Here is a 19,418-nt window from a genome sequence, read left to right as displayed (position 1 = left end):
ACTCTGATAAGTGAGTATGTATCCAGACATAACTACAGGAACCAGGATAATGAAAAGGAACCAGGGAGGTAAAAGAAAAGAAAGAATCTGAAAGAGAAGAACAGTAGGAAACATGGTAATAAGTGAGATATGGGTAAAAATGGGGTTATTTTAAGGTGGGGGGAGGCAAGGTTATACAAGGAACCTAGGGGATAAAGGGAAAGAAGGAGCTCAAGAGAGGTGAGACCATAGGAGAAGGGTATTATTAAGGGAGAAATGGAGAAAACAGAGGTGTTTTAAATGGGGAAAACATGGTGGAAGAGTTAAACAATGTGAGATAAATAATGCCTAGCTAGTTAAAAAAAAATCAGAGGGAACCATATTAGTCCAACAACCTACTGACAAATTATACATACAACTAGCTCAAGGAATATAATATATATTTAGGCAAGTTTTATATGAGAACGTTTGGTCTTTGACCAAGCTTTATCTACATGGCACATGGTAAATAAAAGTACCAGACTGGTAGAACCACCTTCTTGGATGTTTAACAGCCACACTTTGAGGCCTATGCTAATTTGGTCAGAGGGACATAAAGGACAGTTTTTGCTCCTTGCCCTCCTAGGTCGACTAAGTTCAAGGGGACTATGAGCATCTCTCAAATGTCCTGTAACTGTGGTGAGTCACCTGTCCTCTTGATCAGGGAGGCTATGGAGACACCACCAAATGGACTTGAACAAGTGCCCAGGCTACAAAGAGGAGGGTCAACACAGAGGAAAAATTTCCGCCCTGCTTCCTAATGAAGCAGCCATGGTTGAGTAGGACCTTTGACTTATCTTCACATAGATGGAAGTGGTAAAAGAAAGGAGCCAGGAGTTCCTCCCACACCCATGTGACCCCTGAGGAACAGATCCTCAAACAGCCTTAAGAGTAAAAATAAATTGGTTTTATCTGGGCCCATTGTACTGTCTTAAACACCTACAAGGAAAGTATAACCAAAGATTAAAGGGGTCAATATAATTTTTAAAGGGTCCATGTGTATAGCTAAAGGCTACATAACAAGAAACAATGCCAGACAGGAGATACCTTCCTGTGAGTTGTTGGCCATGGTGGCCCAAGAGACTCCCAGACAGTAACCCAGCATAGAGCTAGGAAAATGAACAGCAGACCCCAATCTTATCTAAAAGAATAATGGCAAATGATTAATGCTAGATGAGGAAGAGCTAATTGTCCTAAACAAGGAACTTTAGATAGGCTGACTAGATTCAGCGGATTGAGGAAGAGCTGATCTTCCTAAAACAAGGAACTCTAGATAGGCTGACTAAATTCAACAGATGGACAAGCACTGGGGAATGGCTGGGGGCACTGACAACACAGTGGACAGTAACAGGGATGACAGAGTATATGGGCTCCAGTATGTCAGAGCAGGGAGGCTATGGGAGGGTGCCATTTGGGATGTGGGTATATAGATGAATAAGATTGTTTGGGACGTTCTGTATGAAATACACACAAAATATCAACAAAAATTTTAAATGAGTTATATTTGAGGAAGAAGCATAAAAATTTGCTTCATGTTAATTAGTAGAGGTGAAAAACATTACAATTAAAATCTTCCTGATGACTTTATATCCATATTGAGGTGCCAAAGATCTGAGTGTAACTGACTGTGACTAGTAATAATCAGATACATAGAGATTAGAGACGCATGTGCAAACATCTAAGTATTAGTAGCATTAAAAATTAGTTTTTTCTGTATGAAATGTATTTTAAAATGAAATGGAGATCTTTTTGAAAGGTTAAAACCTCATTCAATTTTATGTCTTATAGGGTTTATGCTGAGTTCAAAACTGTGTAACTGTATTAATTCAACTGTGAACCTAAAAACTTACAGCCAATATTGAAAGAGCTGCATCTTTGCTCTGGAAGTTTTTAGTGAATATGTTAATGCTGTAATGAAATGCTTCTTCTAAGACCCAGGTTCAAATCCCAGCACCCACATGGCAGCTATCAACTGTCCATAACTCCAGTTCCAGGGGATCCTACAGCCGCTTCCTCCCTCCGTGGGCATTGCATGACACGGGTGCACTTACCTACATGCAGGCAATACATGCATACACATAAATAAATAAATAAATAAAATATTTAAAAATAAAATAAAAATAACAAAATAAATCAAAGAAAAGGAAAAATTCAGACAATATTCAATGAACTATTTATTTTTCTTTTCTGTCAACTACAGTGATTGTTTTCTTGGTTCGGAGTAGTGTCAGTCACTTGAGGACATGGAGTGGGTAGTATGTGTGAGCTGAGGCATCTCATGAGCTGGGGAAAGTCCTTGTTGGGCAGATAGAATAACTCAAAGAAAAACAGCTAAGAGAACTAAAAGAGGGAGTCTGGGGCTACGTGAGAAACACGTGCTATTTGACTTGACTCTTCAACACAGGGATGGAGTGCTAGTCAGAAGAGACCCAGGCCCTGAATCTGGAAAGAGAGAGCAGCAAATGCTGATTTATTTACCTGCTACAGAACCACGACCTTAGTTACACCAGCTCCTAAGATCACAGAGTCGATCAGGATGCTCCTGAAGGGTTCCAGGCTTTTGTGTTCCTTACATCTGTGTGTCTCTGGGCACATACCCACTAGGGCTGCTGACTTGCCTCTGAAATGTAGTTTTTTAAGGTTTGGGGGTAGGGGATAGAGGAATAGGAGATAAGGAAAGAGACCAAACCAGACCTCAGACGGAATTGCGTTTTATTCAAAGGTGGCAGTAAGGGACAGCTGTCTTCCGGCATGCTGTACTATGAATCAGGAGTTAGAGATCTATATAGGGGCTTGGGCATGCATCGGGAAGCGGATGCAGCTGCAGGAGTCTGTGTGCCTCATCTTCCAGGGCCACTTGCTCAAGCGGGATAGGCTATCTTGAGCAACAGCCTGTCTCCAAAAGTTCCCTGAGTTCTAGGAATGGCCAATCCCAGTGTGATGTATCTTTATCGGTAAGGTTAGTAGAGCCTCAGAGTCAGCTAAGATCAGCAGCAGTCTCAGAGAACTTCTGGTTCTCTGTCAGCTGTCATGCACATTAACCATTGAATACTACCTAAGAGACTCAAAACTAATTTTATGAGCCTTTATTATAACTATTAAGTTGGACATATGAAAGAGGCTAAGGGAAACTGTCCACCTCTAACTGAACAATCACCAGGGATGTTTTATAAACGCCAGTGTCACCCCAATGCAAAGCATCTGAGTTGCTGTCTCAGTAACAGGGACAGTATATTGTAAAATAAATCTACATGGTTATAGCATTCAAATATATATGTAGTACATATCTTCCAAAGAGAACATTTTAAAGGAACAACTTGACTTGAAAATAAAAATAATTGCAAAGTTAGTACTTAAAAAGAAGTCCTAATAGCTGGCATACAGTTCAGTGATAGAGTAGTTTTAACCAGAATACACAATGCCCTGGATTCAATCTTCAGAGACAAAAACAACAAACTCCCATTAGTTGATAGATTCACCAGGAACCTCTGAAGAAGAATTCACTAATACAAGAGTAACAATTGTCTTTTAAGTTTCTAAGAAACTAATACCTTATACTTTTTTCCAGAACATAATGACACATTTACTAAATCATGTACAAGTAGTAAAAATCATTTCCTGGGAACAAGAATCAGTCTGAATTTTATCAGACAGAAAATGAGCTTTTATAGAACCCTTTCCGTAGAGCCCTCTTCAAGCACCTGTTCCTCAGGCTGTAGATGAAAGGGTTCAGCATGGGGGTCACGACTGTGTACATCACAGCAGCTGCCATGTCCTTCCCAGCTGAGTGAGAGGATGAGGGATTGAAATACACAGCGATGATGGTGCCAGAGAAGAGCAAAACCACAGCGAGGTGGGAGCCACAGGTGGAGAAGGATTTCCATCTTCCCCTTGGGGATGGGACTCTCAGCACAGCACAGGTGATCTGGATGTAGGAGGCCAGGATGCAGACAAATGGGATGAACATGATCAGGGACCCCTCCGTGAGAATCATCATCTCATTGAGATGTGTGTCTGAGCAGGAGAGTTTCAGAAGGGGGGATGCATCACAGAAAAAATGGGGGATGACATTGTCTGCACAGAATGAGAGTTGAGCCATCAACAGAGTATGTAATAGGATGTTCAGGTTGGCAGTGACCCAGGATCCAGTCACCAGCAGGGCACAGAGTTGGTGAGTCATCTTTGTTGTGTAGTGTAAGGGGTGGCATATAGCCACAAAGCGGTCATAGGCCATCACAGCCAGGAGGAAATTGTCCATGTCGGCAAAAACATAGGCAAAATACATCTGTGTGAGACACCCAGAGAAGGAGATGGCCTGACTCCCGAGTATGTGGTTGGCCAGCACCTTGGGGACAGTGGTGGAGGAGAAGCAGACATCCACAAAGGACAGGTTGCAGAGGAAGAAGTACATGGGGGTGTGCAGGCGGGAGTCAGTGCTGATGGCCAGGATGATGAGCAGGTTTCCCAGGACGGTGGCCAGGTACATGATGAGGAAGAGCAGGAAGAGGGGCTGCTGCTGCTGGGGCTGCCAGGAGAGTCCCAGGAGGAGGAACTCGGAGACCCATGAATCGTTCATTTTTCTCCTGGTCTGAGCTCAAGTGAATAGAAGACACTTAATTCAAAACCTAGATGGAGATGGTCAGGATGTGATAGGGCTCTACGCAGAACCACATTTATAAATCAGTTTATAGAGTTGCTAACACAGGATGTTTTCACCCCACCCATACTTTCCAATACTCAGCTTTGATGCTTTTCCTACATGAATACCTGGGTCCTGTTTTTCATAATGCACATGAAACACACTGTCTCTAAAACTAGCTGTGTCTACTTATGTTGCTCATTTCTCCTCCACCTCAGACTTTATCCAACTCCTTAGAGGCTCAGAAAAACACAAGAAATTGTTGGTTAGTACTGCGTTTATCTCAAGTGCCAACAAATGAATCCTGGACTCTTATCATAACTTCTTGTCTCTTCAAAAGGTTGTAAAGCAAGTTCCTAATAGAACTTCCCCTCTGAATGAACAAATGTTTGTGTTTCCACTACTGTAACCTTACCTGGAGACGTTGGTGCTGTCCACTGCTGTCCACGCTGACCTCACTGGACAGGGCTTCTCTCGGAAGTGTGATGACTTTGTAACATGTGCAGGTCCTGAGAAGGTGAGGAGCAAGTATCTAGAGTCTTGAGCTTTTGAACAGGAAAGATGCGTCGGACAATCATGGAGCAGGCATTTATAGGAACCTCTTGGGCCACTGGGACCAGGTTTCCTTAGAGCCTCATTATTGACAAAAAAGAGAACAATTCCCCATCTACAACCTTGGCCCCTTTGCACCAATGACAGAAGTGAATATCATCAGAGCTTAAGGACAACTCTTGGGTCAAAATGTAAAGCTGTTAGGAATGGGTCCACAGTGATTGAAATAGATCCCAGTAGGCATCCCTTGCTACATCAACCCTCATAACCTTGGTGATCTGTTTTTTTGACACCGGTAGGAATATTTAATTTTTCTTTTTTTTATTTCAGACTTAGGAGTATTCCCATGTTTTGTTGAATCATTGCTTTTACATGTCTGATCATCTTCAGAGGTGATTAATGATGCTATCTATATTCTCTCTAATTTGTAGGTAGGAATATTCAGGGCACAGAGTAAGAAGTAGTAACAGGATACTGTGGAGTCTGGTTCAAAGGAAAGCTTTCTCTGCCATATTGCAAATTCCAGGCCTGTATGGTGAATATCTTTTGGAACATCTCTCCAAATCACAGTTTACCATTTTATTGGAATAGAACATTTATTCCTCATAATCTCGGTGTGGTGAGCCACTGGAAAGCATGTTTATATCACACACACACACACACACACACACACACACACACTCCATAGCAGGTGGGATCAGAGTATTTGGGACTAGAATTGAGGGACAACTAGTGCAAATCATTATGGAGACAGCCAAAATGTGTGACCTCAACCGGGTTCTACTTGTCCAGTTCTGAGTAGAGAATCACGGGTGATTAAAGAAGCAAGCACATAGCTGAGCATGGCAGTAAACTTCTAAATCCAACACTGGTGAGGCAAAAGTAGAGAAAAAAGGGAAGAGAGAGAGAAAGAGAGAGAGAGAGAGAGAGAGAGAGAGAGAGAGAGAGAGAAAGGCAGGAGGGATATGAAAGAGAGACAAAAAAAGAGACATAGAAGATACTAAATGACATTTTCTTTTTAAATTCATTTTGTGATTTACTTTTATTTTATGTGTGTGTGTGTGTTACCTGTGTGAATGTAAGTGCAATATGTGTGTGCAATGCCCACAGAGGCGAGAAAAGGGTATCTGATCCCCTGGAACTGTAGTTGCTGATGGTTGCTAGTTGCCATGTGGATCTGGGATCTGAACCCAGGCCATCTACAAGAGCACCTAGTGCTCTGGATCCCTCAGCCATCTCTCCCATCTCACCAAGTAATATTTTTATATGTGTATGATTGTACTGACTGCACGTATATAAGTGCATCTGTGTCATGCAGTTCTTCAGGTGATCAGAAGATGGTGTTGGATCCCTTGAAACTGAAGTTACAGATGGTTGTCAGCTACCATGTGGGTTCTGGAAACTGAAACACAGTCCTCTGTAAGAGCAACCAGGGCTCTTAACCACTGAACTATCCTCCATACCATGCACATATGCATACAATAATATTCTTAATTTTATTAAGTTATTGATCTATTTAGTCTATGTATTTGTATGTATGTGTGTATGTGTACATGAGAGAGAGAGAGAGAGTAAGAGAGAGAGAGAGAGTGTGTGTGTGTGCGTGTGTGTATGTGCCACAGTGTGCCAGGAAGTTAGAGTATAACTTGCAGGAGTCAGTTTCTCCTGGCACCATGTGGGTTTTCAGAATTTAACTCAGGTGATCAACCTTGTAGGAAGGAGCTTTTACCTGCCTAGACATTTCACAAACAACATTTTAAAAACAATTATCTCCAAACATGTCAACACATCCATACTAAAAAAATTTAAGGAAATTTTAATGCATAGGTAAAAATCATACATAACTAATGCTAAACCAGAGTAGTGGTGTTTATGAAAAGAAGGATTAAAGATGGCTATCCAATATAAAAATATTCCTAATATGTTTTTCTGAAAGATAGGGTGTGCACATCTTTTTCTTCACTATTTGTCTCTTTCTACATCTTTCAAAAAGGTTATTCAGTAAGCACTGTCAAGAACTGTAAAGGAAGCAGGAAGTGCCGTTCAGAGGCAGAGTGCTTGCCTGGCAGTTGCAAGACCTAGGCTCCATTACTATCATAAAAGGAAAAAAAACAGGCTGGAGAGCTAGATCAGTGGTTAAGAGCACTGAATTCTGCTGAAGACGACCCAGGATCGATTCCCAGCACTCACATGGAGACTAACAACTGTCTGTAACTTCAGATACGGGGGATCTGACATCCTTTTTTGACTTCTGTAGGCGGTGCACGCATAGGTACACAAATACTTGCAAGCAAAACACCCATACACATAAAAATAATAAAATAAACCAAAGAAAAGGGGAAAATTCAGGTAATATTCATTCAACTGTATGTTTTTCTTTTCTTTGACCTACAGCTGACTGTTGCCTTTGATTTAGGAGCACTGTCAGACACTTGAGGACATGGAATGAGTACTATGTGGGAACTCTGAGTTATCTCATTAGCTTGGAAAGTCCTTGCTGAGAAGATAAAATAGATGAAAGAGAAACAGAGCTGAGAGAACCAAAGAGGGAGTCCAAGGTTGCATGAGAAAGTCATGCTGCTTGACTTGGCTCTCCAAGGTGTGGGAAGAGTGCTGGTCAGAAGAGACCCAGGTAGTGGGTTTGGGCAGAGGAAACAGCAAATGCTAATTTAGTGACCTGATACTGGATCCATGACCTCAGCACACCAGCCCCTAAAGTCACCCAGCCAATCAGGATGCTCCTGAAGGGTTCCAGGCTTTTGTGGTCCTCACCTCTCAGTGTCTGTGGCCACATGTCCTCCAGGGCTGCTGACTTGCCTCTGAAATGCTGTCATGCGCATTAGTCTCTGAGACTCAAAAATCATTTTATGAGCCTTTATTATAACTGTTAGGTTTGACACATGAAAGAGGCTAAGGCAAACTGTCCACCTCTGACTGAACACACATCACCAGGATGCTTTATAAACTTCAGTGTCACCCTAATGCAGAGCACTGAGTTACAGTCTCAGTATCAGGGACAGTATATTTTTTAAAAATCTACATGATTACAGTATTCAAATACTTAAGTAGCACATACCTTCCAAATAGAATAAAGGGAACAACGTGACTGGAATATACAATAATTCCAAAGTTCGTACTTAAAAAGAATTCCCATTAAATGGCTTATAGTTCAGTAGTAAGGTACTCTTACCCAGCATATGTAATGCCCTGAGTACAATCTTCAGAGTCACAAAAACAACAAAGTTCCTTTAGTTGATAGATTCACTGCCAACCTGTGAATGAGAATCCACTAATACAAGAGTAAGAATTATCTTTTAAATATCCCAGGAACTGATATCTTATATTTTTCCCAGAACATAATAGAGGATTTGTTAAATCATACTCAGTTAGTGAAAATCATTTCCTGGGAACAAGAATCGGTATGGATTCTATCAGAAAATGTGCTTCTGCAGAAATGCTTTCCATAGAGCCCTCTTCAAGTCCCTGTTCCTCAGGCTGTAGATGAAAGGGTTCAGCATGGGGGTCACCACTGTGTACATTACAGCAGCTGCCATGTCCTTCCCAGAGGAGTGAGAGGATGAGGGGTTGAAATACAGAGATATGATGGTGCCATAGAAGAGGCAGACCACAGCCAGGTGGGAGCCACAGGTGTAGAAGGATTTCCATCTTCCCCTTGTGGATGGGACTCTCAGCACAGCACAAGTGATCTGGATGTAGGAGGCCAGGATGCAGACAAATGGGATGAAAATGATCAGGGACCCCTCGGTAAGAATCATCATCTCATTGAGGTATGTATCCAAGCAGGAAAGTTTCAGGAGGGGGGTCACATCACAGAAGAAGTGGGGGATGAAATTGTCTGCACAGAATGAGAGTCGAGTCATCAGCAGAGTGTGTAATAGGACATTCAGGCTGGCAATGACCCAGGATCCAGCCACCAGCTGGGCACAGAGTTGGTGAGTCATCTTTGTGGTGTAGTGTAAGGGGTGGCATATGGCCACAAAGCGGTCATAGGCCATCACAGCCAAGAGGAAATTGTCCATGTCGGCAAACAAACAGAGAAAATACATCTGTGTGAGACACCCAGAGACGGAGATGGTCTGACTCCTGAGTACGTGGTTGACCAGCACCTTGGGGACAGTGGTGGAGGAGAAGCAGACATCCACAAAGGACAGGTTGCAGAGGAAGAAGTACATGGGGGTGTGCAGGCGGGAGTCAGTGCCAATGGCCAGGATGATGAGCAGGTTTCCCAGGACGGTGGCCAGGTACATGATGAGGAAGAGCAGGAAGAGGGGCTGCTGCTGCTGGGGCTGCCTGGAGAGTCCCAGGAGGAGGAACTCAGTGACAAGCGATTGGTTCATTTTTCTCATGGTCTGAGCCCAAGTGAATAGAGACAGTGAATTCAAAACCTAGATGGGGATGGTCAGGATGTGATGGGGCTCTAGGCAGGACCAGGTTTACAAATCAGTTCACAGAGTTGCTAACACAGGATGTGCCCACCCTACTTACATGTGTACTTTACAGCACTTGGCTTTGATGCATTTCCTACGTGAATCTCTGAGTCCTGCTTTATATATGAACACTGAAGAACACACAGCCTCCAAGACTAGCTGTGTCTTTACTTATGTTGCTCAGTTCTCAGTCCACCTCAGATGCATACAATTCCTTAGTAGCTCATAAAGACACAAGAGAAATGGGTAGTTGGCTTAATCTCAAGTGACAACCAATGAATTCAGGGTTTCTACTATGATTTCCTCTCTCTCAGGAAGAAGTTGCAAAGCAAAATACCTAAAGGAACTTTACCTCTGAATGAACAACTGTTTCTGTCTCAATGTAACCTTACCTGGCAGGTTAGTGCTGTCCATTGGGGTCCACCTTGACCTAAGTGGTCAGGGCCTCTCTTTATTTTCAAGGATTGTGATGTCTTGGAAGCCTTAGCAGTTCCTAAGTGAGTGAGGAGCAGGTATTTATGGTCTTAGTCTTCTGAGCAGGAAAGATGTTTGGGACAATCATGGAAGAGGTGTTTACAGGAGCCTCTTTGGCCCCTGGGACCAGATTTCCTTAGAGCCTCATCAGAGACAAGAAGAGAACAATTCCCCATCTATGCCTTTGTCCCCTTTGGCCCAAACAATGAGGGCAACAAGCAGCATCAGTGTTTAGGTGCAATTTCTGGGTCCAAATGTGAAGATATGAGGAGTGGGTCCACATTAATGAAAACATTTCAGATGCTATCGCTTGGAGTGTGGACTTGCATAATCCTGGTGATCTGGGTCTGTGCCCACAGATTCAGAGATTCTTTTTGTTTGCTTGTTTTTTCATTTCAGACCTGAGAATATTCTTGTGTGTTTTGTATAATATCTCCTTCTGTGTGATCATCCTGAGTGGCAAATAGACATGCCAGATCATCTGCAATTTGCACGTGGGAATATTAAGAGCACATTTTGAGATGGGCTTCATCTGGGACAACAGGGTGCTAGGGAGCCTGATTCATTCTCGTTCTCTCTCTCTCTCTCTCTCTCTGTCATCTTTATATGTGTCTGTATATTTCTATATGGGCAAGTGTGTTCATATGTGTGAGTGCACGAACTCGTGTGCCCACATGTGGAACACAAGGAGGGAAGTCAGAGGACAATCTCAGGTGCTGGTCCTCACTCCCCACCTTGTCTGAGGCAAGGTCCCTTGTTTGCTAATGCATACACCAGGCTAGCTGGCCCGGGAGCTTCCAGGGTGCTCCTGTCTTAGCCTCCCATCCACATGGGAGCACTGGGAGTCCAGGCTTGCACTACTATATCTGGCTTTTACTGTGTTCTAGGAACCCACCTCAGGTCTTCTGTCTTGTACAGCGAATACTTAACCCATTGAACCAGCTTCTCAGGACATTGGGGAACCTGATTCTAAGAGACTTCATCTCTGGGAGAGCGCAGCATGCTATGGATGACAAACTTTAGGACTTCTGGGTAGAAACTCCTTCAGGTATCTCTCAATTAACACTTTTTACTCTTCATTAAATAGATCTCTTATACTGCATCATCTCAGTGTGTGGGGCTCAGAAACCCTGTTCAACCTACATCCCTTTCCCTCTCCATAGTAGGATGGATCAGAGTATTTGGGACTGAGATTGAGGGACATCCAGTCCACATCACTACAGGGACATCAAACTGTGTAACCCCAACCCTAATCTGCCTGCCCAGTTCTGATCGGAGGAACAGTCAGGGCCTAAAGAAGCAAACACATCACCAGGCTTTGTGGTAAAAATTTATAATCCAGGATCTGAGAAGGCAGGGACAAGAGGGCTGGTAGTTTAAAGGTAGGTCTCGTCTGCACAACAAGATCCTAGTCAAAGAGGATCTGAATACAGGGATGGAGAGAAGAAATGGGGAGAGAAAAGGAGGGAGGAAGGGGAGAATGACAGAGAGGACACCTCTTGATGTTTTCAAAGGATAATAATGTGATTTAAAGTGATAAGGTATAGCTAGAGGTAGAGGGCCTGCTGAGCATGCTCAAGGACCCAGGATTCCCCAGTACCACAAAAACAACCACAGTGTGGAAAATGCAGGTCCGGCAGGGATTTCAGTTGGTCAGTGGGCTTAGCTGTTGTTGTTGTCAGAGTCTCATTACAGTTAAAATGTTGGAGAAAATGTGGCCACAAAAATGGTCCAAATGCAAATTAGCCTCAGTTTTGTAAATTTACAAAAGTAGAGGAAAGTTTCTCTCTGGGTGATGGGATTGCACATTTTAAGTGCTGTCTTTTGCTTTTCTTTTTCCCACACGTGTTCTCCAAGGATACACTATCATTTTTCCATACAGTCTAACACCCATACCATGATTATCAAGGGAACACATTTTTTGGTCTTTTTGAGACAGGGTCTCCTTGTAGCCCCAGCTGTCCTGGAACTCACTATGTAGACCAGGCTGGCCTTGAACTCACAGAGATCCGCTTGCCTCTGCCTCCTGAGTGCTGGGATTAAAGGCAAGCTCTACCACACCCGGCAATTTTGAAGAAATTTTAATGGTATTGGTAAGATCATTTATAACAAATGTGGAACCAGACATAAGTGGAATAACAGTGTATGAGTGAAGGAAGAAATCAGAGATGATAGCCCCTAAGAGTGTTACCCAGGTCTTTGTGCTTCAGACCTTTTTTTCTCTACATCTCTACATTCTGAAACTTTTTGCATTTTTTAGAAAGTTTCTTCAATAAAAGTTGTCAAGGATTGTAAAGGGGCTGGCGAGGTGGCTGTGGGAGTAAGAATGCTTGTCATGCAAGCCTTTCCACCTGAGACCCTTCCTGGAATCACAGAAGTGAAAGGAGGAAACCAACTCCTCTCTCTCTCTCTCTCTCTCTCTCTCTCTCTCTCTCTCTCTCAAATAATAATCAATGAATTTTTAAGATTATATACAGTCAAGCCTGGTAGTGCATGACTTTAGTCCCAGGACTTGGAAGGCAGGTGGATCTCTGTGAGACAGAGGCCAGCCTGGGCGAAGAAGCAAGTTTCAGGTGAACTGGGACTATAGGGAGATCTTGTCTCAAAACACCAATAAAAAATTATATACAAAAGATAGATAACTTTGAAAAAGAAAGCTGTAAAGAAGTCAAGAAATGTAACTCAGAGGCAAAGTGCTTGACTAGCAAGTGAGCAGTACTGGGTTGCATCCCAGCATGAACAAAAGAAAAAAAAAGGGGGCGGTCTGGAGAGATGGCTCAGTCTGACTGCTTTTCCAGAGGACCTGGGTTCAGTTCCCAGCACCCACATGGTGGCTAACAACCAACTGTAACTCCAGTTCCAGGGGATCCAATGCCCTCTTCTGACCTCTGAGGGCATTGTATGCATGTGGTACACTTACATACATGTAGCCAAAACACTCATATACGCATAATAAAGATAAATAATTTTTTAAAGAAAAAAAAGAAAGAAACAGGGCTGGAGAGATGGCTCTTCAATTAAGAGCACTGGCTGCACTTGCAGAGGACCAGGTTCAATTCCCAGCACCCACATGGCAGTAACAACCATTGGTAACTCCACTTCCATGGGAATTCAACTTCCTCTTCTGACCTCCATGGGCACTGCACCACACGGGTGGACTTACATACATTCAGGCAAAACACTCATTCAACATAAAAAATAAAAATAATAAAATTCAATATATTTTAAAAGAAATAAAGGCTAGAGAGATAGCTCAGCAGTTAAGAGCACTGGCTGCTCTTGCAGAGGACCTGGATTTGAATCCCAGCACCCACATGGAGTCTAACAATGGTCTGTAACTCAAGCTCCAGGGAATCAGATGACTCTGTGGGTATTTCACAGAATTGGTGAACTTATATACATGGTGAACTTATATACATGCAGGCAATGTACTCACACACATAAAAAATAAAAATAATGCCAGACATTGTGGCCCACACTTAATCCCAGCACTCAGGAGACAGGGGCAGGCGATCTCTGTGAGCTCAAGACCAACCTGGTCTACATATTGGGTTCCAGGTCAGCTGGGGATATAGGGTGACCCTGACTCAAAAGATAAATAAATAAATAAATAAATACTTAAAAAATAAAATATTTTAATAAAGAAACAAATTCAAAATAGAAAATTAAGACAATACTCATTGAACTGTAGTTGGGGTTTTTTTTCTTCCAACTACAGCTGATTGTTGCCTCTGGTTTAGAATCAGTGTCAGACACTTGAGAACAAGAGGAAGTAGTATGTTTGAGCTCTGTGTCATCTCATGAGCTTGGACAGTCCTTGCTGCAAGGATAGAAAAACAGAGCTGAGAGAATCAAAAGAAGGGGCCCAGGTTTGCATGAGAAACAACTGCTGTGTGATGTGGCTCTCCAAGGCCTATGCAGGTCAGAAGAGACCCAGGCGGTGGGTCTGGGCAGAGGGAACAGCAAACGCTGATTTGTTGACCTGATACCAGGCCCATGACCTCAGCCACACCAGCTCCTAAGGTCACCCAGCCAATCAGGATGCTCCTGAAGGGTTCCAGGCTTTTGTGGTCATCACCTCTGGGTATCTGTGGCCACATGCCCTCCAGGGATGCTTCTGACTCCCCTCTGAAATGCTGTCATGCACATTAGTCCCTGAATACTACCTAAGAGACTCAAAACTAATTTTATGAGCATTTATTTTAACTATTAAGTTGGACATATGAAAGAGGCTAAGGGAAACTGTCCACCTCTGACTAAACATACAATCACCAGAGATGCTTTAGAAACTTCAGTGTCACCCTAATGCAGAGCACCTGAGTTACTGTCTCAGTATCAGGACCAGATAGCTGCAACAAAAATTCTGCATGAGGCTAGAGAATGGCTCAGCAGTTAAGAGTACTTTCTGATCTTCCAGAGAACCTGACTTCTGTTCCCAGCACCTGTCAGGGGGCTCAAAACTGCCTATTACTCCAGGTCCAGGGATTCTGACACATCCTTTTATGCTTACACACACACACACACACACACACACACACACAAATAAATAAAAATAAACCTTTTAGATTTATTATTTTTATTTATTTATTTATTTATTTATTTTTACGTGTATGAGTGTATTGCCTACATGTAGGTAGGTGCACCCATGTCGTGCAATGCCTGTGGAGGTCAGAAAAGGGCGTTAGATCCCCTAGAACTGAAGTTACAGATGGTTGTTAGCTGTCATGTGGGTGTTGGGAATCGAACCCAGGTCCTCTGCAAGAGCAGCCAGTGCTCTTAACTGCTGAGCAATCCCTCCAGTCCCCCCCACAAATAAATCTTATAAAATAATTTCTGCATGATTACAGTATTCAAATACATACATAACACATACCTTCCAAAGAGAATATTTAGAAAAAAAAATTTGATTTGTGAATAAAATAACTTCAAAGTTAGTACTTACAAGGAAGTCTTACTGCATGGTGGCACAAACCTTGACTCTAATACTCATAACAGACACAGGTAGACTCTGTGCTTTCCAGACCAGTCTGGTCCATAGTGAGCTCAAGTCTACATAGTAAGACTATTTCAAAACAAAGGGAGGGAGAAGAAAAGAAAAAGGAAGTCTCAAGACCTGGCATGTAGCTCAATGGTACACTGCTTGGCTATCATGTGCAAGGCCCCTAGGGTCCATGCTAAGAGAACATGAAATCCCATTACTTCATAAATGGACCAGGATGCCCAATGAATGGAAGTCCACTAACACAAGAGCAACCACTGTCTACTAAGTGTCCAAGTCACAGATGTCCCTATGCTGATTTCCAAACTGTAATGCAGCAATTGCTGCATGGTACTCAGATAGGGAAAGTATGGCTTGGGAATAAGAATCAATCTATATTCTGTCATCAGAAAGAAAAAGGTTTTCTGTGGACCATTTTCCATAGGGCCCTTTTTAAGTCCATATTCCTCAGACTATAGATGAAAGGGTTGAGCATGGGGGTCACCACTGTGTACAGCACAGTGGCTGCTGTGTCCTTCTCAGTTGAGTGTGAGGAAGAAGGATTGAAATACACAGCGCTGATGGTAGCAGAGAAGAGGCAGACCATAGCCAGGTGGGAGCCACAGGTGGAGAAAGCTTTCCATCTTCCCCTTGGGGATGGGACTCTCAGGACAGCACAGGTGATCTGGATGTAGGAGGCCAGGATGCAGGAAAATGGGATGAACATGATCAGGGACCCCTCTGTGAGAATCATCATCTCATTGAGGTATGTGTCTTAGCAGGAGAGCTTCAAGAGGGGGATCACATCGCAGAAGAAGTGGGGGATGACATTGTCTGCACAGAATGAGAGTTGAGCCATCAGCAGGGTGTGCAACAGAGCATGGAGACTGACCACCAACCATGATCCAACCACCAGCTGGGCACAGAGCTGATGGGTCATCTTTGTTGTGTAGTATAAGGGGTGGCATATGGCCACAAATCGGTCATAGGCCATGACAGCCACTAGGAAATTATCCATATCAGCAAGCTCAAAGAGAAAATACATCTGTGTGAGACACCCAGAGAAGGAGATGGTCTGACTCCTGAGTAGGTGGTTGGCCAGCACCTTGGGGACAGTGGTGGAGGAGAAGCAGACATCCACAAAGGACAGGTTGCAGAGGAAGAAGTACATGGGGGTGTGCAGGCGGGAGTCAGTGCTGATGGCCAGGATGATGAGCAGGTTTCCCAGGACGGTGGCCAGGTACATGATGAGGAAGAGCAGGAAGAGGGGCTGCTGCTGCTGGGGCTGTGTGGAGAGTCCCAGGAGGAGAAACTCAGAGACTCTAGACTGGTTCATTTTTCTTGTGATCTGATCCCAAGTGAATAGAGGACAGTGAATTCAAAATCTAGATGGGGATGGTCAGGATGCGATAGGGCTCTAGGCAGAACCACATTCACAAGTTAGTTCACTGGGTTGCTAACACAGGATGTTCTCACCCCACCGATATGTCCACTTTCCAATATTCAGCTTTGATGTTTCCCTGAGTCCTGTTTTTGATAATGACTATGAAAATACTGTCTCTAAATCTAGCTGTGTCTACTTGTTTTGCTCAGTTTTCCTTCCACCTCAGACTTATCCAACTCCTTAATGACTCAAAGACATATGAAATTGTTGATTACTACTTAGTTTATCTGAAGAGACAACAAATGAATTCTGGAATCTTATCATGACAACCTGTCTCTGCAAGTAGTTGCAAAGCAAGTTCCTCAAGAACTTCGCCTCTGAATGAACAAATGCTTGTGTCTTCACTACTGTAAACTTACCTGGGGAGGTTGGTGCTGTCCACTGCTGTCCACCTTGACCTAACTGGACAGGGCTTCCCTCAGGAGTCTTAGTAACATGGGCAGATCCTGAGCAGGTGAAGAACAAGTATTTGGAGGTTTGATCTTCTGAACAGGATAAATACATGGGACAATCACAGAGCAGAAATTTACAGGAGCCTCTTTGGCCACTGGGAGCAGATTTCCTTAGAGCTTCATTAATAACAAGAAGAGAACAATTCCCTATCTACGTCTTTGGCCCCTTTGGACCAATGAGGGAAACAAACAGCATCAGAATTTAGGGGTGCATCTTGGATCAAAATGTAAAACTGTTAGGAATGGATCCACATTGATTGAAATAGATCCCAGTAGACATCCCTTGCGACATCAACCCTCATGACCTTGTTGATCTGGGTCTTTGACACAGATAGGAATGTTTAGTTTTCCTATCTTTATTTCAGACTTGAGAATATTCCTGTGTTTTGTGTAATCTTTGCTTTCATGTGTCTGATCATCTTCAGAGGTGATTAATGATGCTATAGTCTTTCTAATTTGAAAGTAGGAATATTAAGGGCACAGGATAAAATATAGTAACAGGAGACTATGGAGTCTGGTTTGAAGGACAGTTTTCTCTACAATATGCAAATTCTAGTTCTCTATGATGAATATCTTTTGGGGCATTTCTCTAAGTCACAGCTTATTGTTTTCTTGAAATAGAACTGTATTCCACATAATCCTGGTGTAGTGGTGAAGTACTGGGAACCATGTTTATAACACACACACACACACACACACACACACACATACACACACACATTTCCTCCACAGCAGGTGGGACTAGGGTATTTGGAACTAGGATTGCAGGATAACCAGTACATATCACTATGGAGATGGCCAAAATGTATGACCTCAACCCTGTTCTACCTGTTGGGTTCTGAGTAGAAACTCACAGAATATTAAAAAAGCAAGCACAGGGGCTGGAGAATTGGCTCAGCAGCTAAGAGCACTGACTGCTCCTGTAGAGGATCCAGGTTTGAATCTCAGCACCCACATGATGGCTAACAACCTTCCTAACTTCAGTTCCAGGGGATCTGATACCTTCTTCTGAACTCTGCGGGCATTGCATGATATGGGTACCCTTACACACATGCAGGCAATACACTCATACACATAAAATAAAAATAATAAAAATATTTTAAAGAAGCAAGCAATGGCTCAATATGGCAGTAAATTTCTAAATCCAATACTGAGGAGGCAAATACAGGAGGAGAGAGAGAGAGAGAGATAGAGAGAGAGAGAGAGAGAGAGAGAGAGAGAACATGGAAGAGACAAAAAAAGAGACCTAGAGAATACTGATATTTTCTTTTTTTAGTTCTTTTTGTGATTTACTTTTATTTTATGTATATTTGTGTATGACCCACATGATTGCAAGTGTACTTTGTGTGTGCAGTGCCCACAGAGGCCAGAAGAGGGTATTGGATCCCCCGGAACTGGAGTTGCTGATGATTGCTAGCTGCCATTTGGGTCTGGGAACTGAGCTCAGGTCCTCTACAAGAACACCCAGTGCCCTGAACTTCTGAGTTATCTCTCCAGTTCCACAAATTTTTTTCTAAAAATTTTCATTTAATACCAGGACCATCTAAGGGGCCGGCTGCCTGTCCCCAGCTGGGAATAAGGTACACAGGAAATGGTCCTTTCCCTCCATGGTTGGCATGTATACATGTTTGTACATCTATTTGTGTGTATGTGTACACAGGCATGTCACTGCATGCATGTGCAGGTAAGAGGATGGCTTGTGGGAGTCAGTTATCTCCTTCCTCCATATAATTTTCTGGGAACCCAGCTCAGGTCCTCAGGTTTGTTAATAAGTGCCTCTACTCACTGAGCCATCTCTCTGGCCTCCTAACAGTCATCATCAGGGATGATATCTCTGGCCCAGTGTACAATTCTATCCAGCACAGATGGCCAGGCTCCAGTGGGATTGGCCTTCTCTTGCTTCTGCTGCTGCTGCTGCTCAAGGCTCAGCGGGACTTTGTCCCTGTGCTCCTGGTCCATGACCTTCTTCTTCCTCTTCACCAGGCTTGCTGTGGATCTTCGGCCCTTCTGCTTTGACTTGGGTTGGGAGGCAGCCTTGGCATCATGGTCGTAGCCCAGTCTCTCTATCCACTCCTTTTGCTGCTCCAAAGTGACGCATCCACCTCTGCCAAGGCTCTGGGGTCCAGACAAATGAGCTCTGCAGGTACCCTCTCCAGCAGAGCCTTGACCTCCCATTCCTGGTGCTGCTTTCGGCTCCTGTATAGGTTATTCCCTAGGTCATCAAAGTTGGACTCAGCAGCCCCAGGGACCAGCATGTTAGTGATGCCCCTCCCTGTGCCCCATGCCCAGTACATCTTCAAAGGAACAGAACTGGAGTCCATGCACACGGCTGGCCTGTGGCTGGCGGGTGAGGTAGAGCTGCTCCAGGGACGGTGGGCTGGCCTTGCCTCGCCCTGCCCATGATATTTTTATT

At 43.5% G+C, this 19,418-nt stretch overlaps 2 protein-coding genes and 1 pseudogene across 2 annotated transcripts; all 3 read right to left on the bottom strand.

The window, feature by feature from the left end:
* Window positions 1-3,664: 3,664 nt before the first annotated feature.
* On the bottom strand, window positions 3,665-4,591 carry LOC103744210 (olfactory receptor 1361-like). Its single transcript, XM_008845943.2, has one exon. The coding sequence runs from the start codon at window positions 4,502-4,504 to the stop codon at window positions 3,665-3,667; it is 840 nt and encodes a 279-aa protein (XP_008844165.2). The 5' UTR covers window positions 4,505-4,591.
* Window positions 4,592-8,640: 4,049 nt separating this feature from the next.
* On the bottom strand, window positions 8,641-9,576 carry LOC103744955 (olfactory receptor 1361-like). The gene has a single exon (XM_008846829.1). It carries the CDS (start codon window positions 9,574-9,576, stop codon window positions 8,641-8,643), a length of 936 nt encoding a protein of 311 aa, XP_008845051.1.
* Window positions 9,577-15,515: 5,939 nt separating this feature from the next.
* On the bottom strand, window positions 15,516-16,445 carry LOC103744948 (annotated as a pseudogene).
* Window positions 16,446-19,418: the final 2,973 nt, after the last annotated feature.

This window comes from Nannospalax galili, unplaced genomic scaffold, assembly GCF_000622305.1.
Source record: "Nannospalax galili isolate Female #2095 unplaced genomic scaffold, S.galili_v1.0 scaffold471, whole genome shotgun sequence".
NCBI lineage: Eukaryota > Metazoa > Chordata > Mammalia > Rodentia > Spalacidae > Nannospalax > Nannospalax galili.
This window is presented reverse-complemented; position numbering and strand designations above follow the sequence as displayed.

Bases quoted from the DNA above. Each gene is read 5' to 3' on its own strand.
- LOC103744955 (XM_008846829.1), bottom strand. From the start codon at position 9,576: ATGAGAAAAATGAACCAATCGCTTGTCACTGAGTTCCTCCTCCTGGGA.
- LOC103744210 (XM_008845943.2), bottom strand. From the start codon at position 4,504: ATGTACCTGGCCACCGTCCTGGGAAACCTGCTCATCATCCTGGCCATC.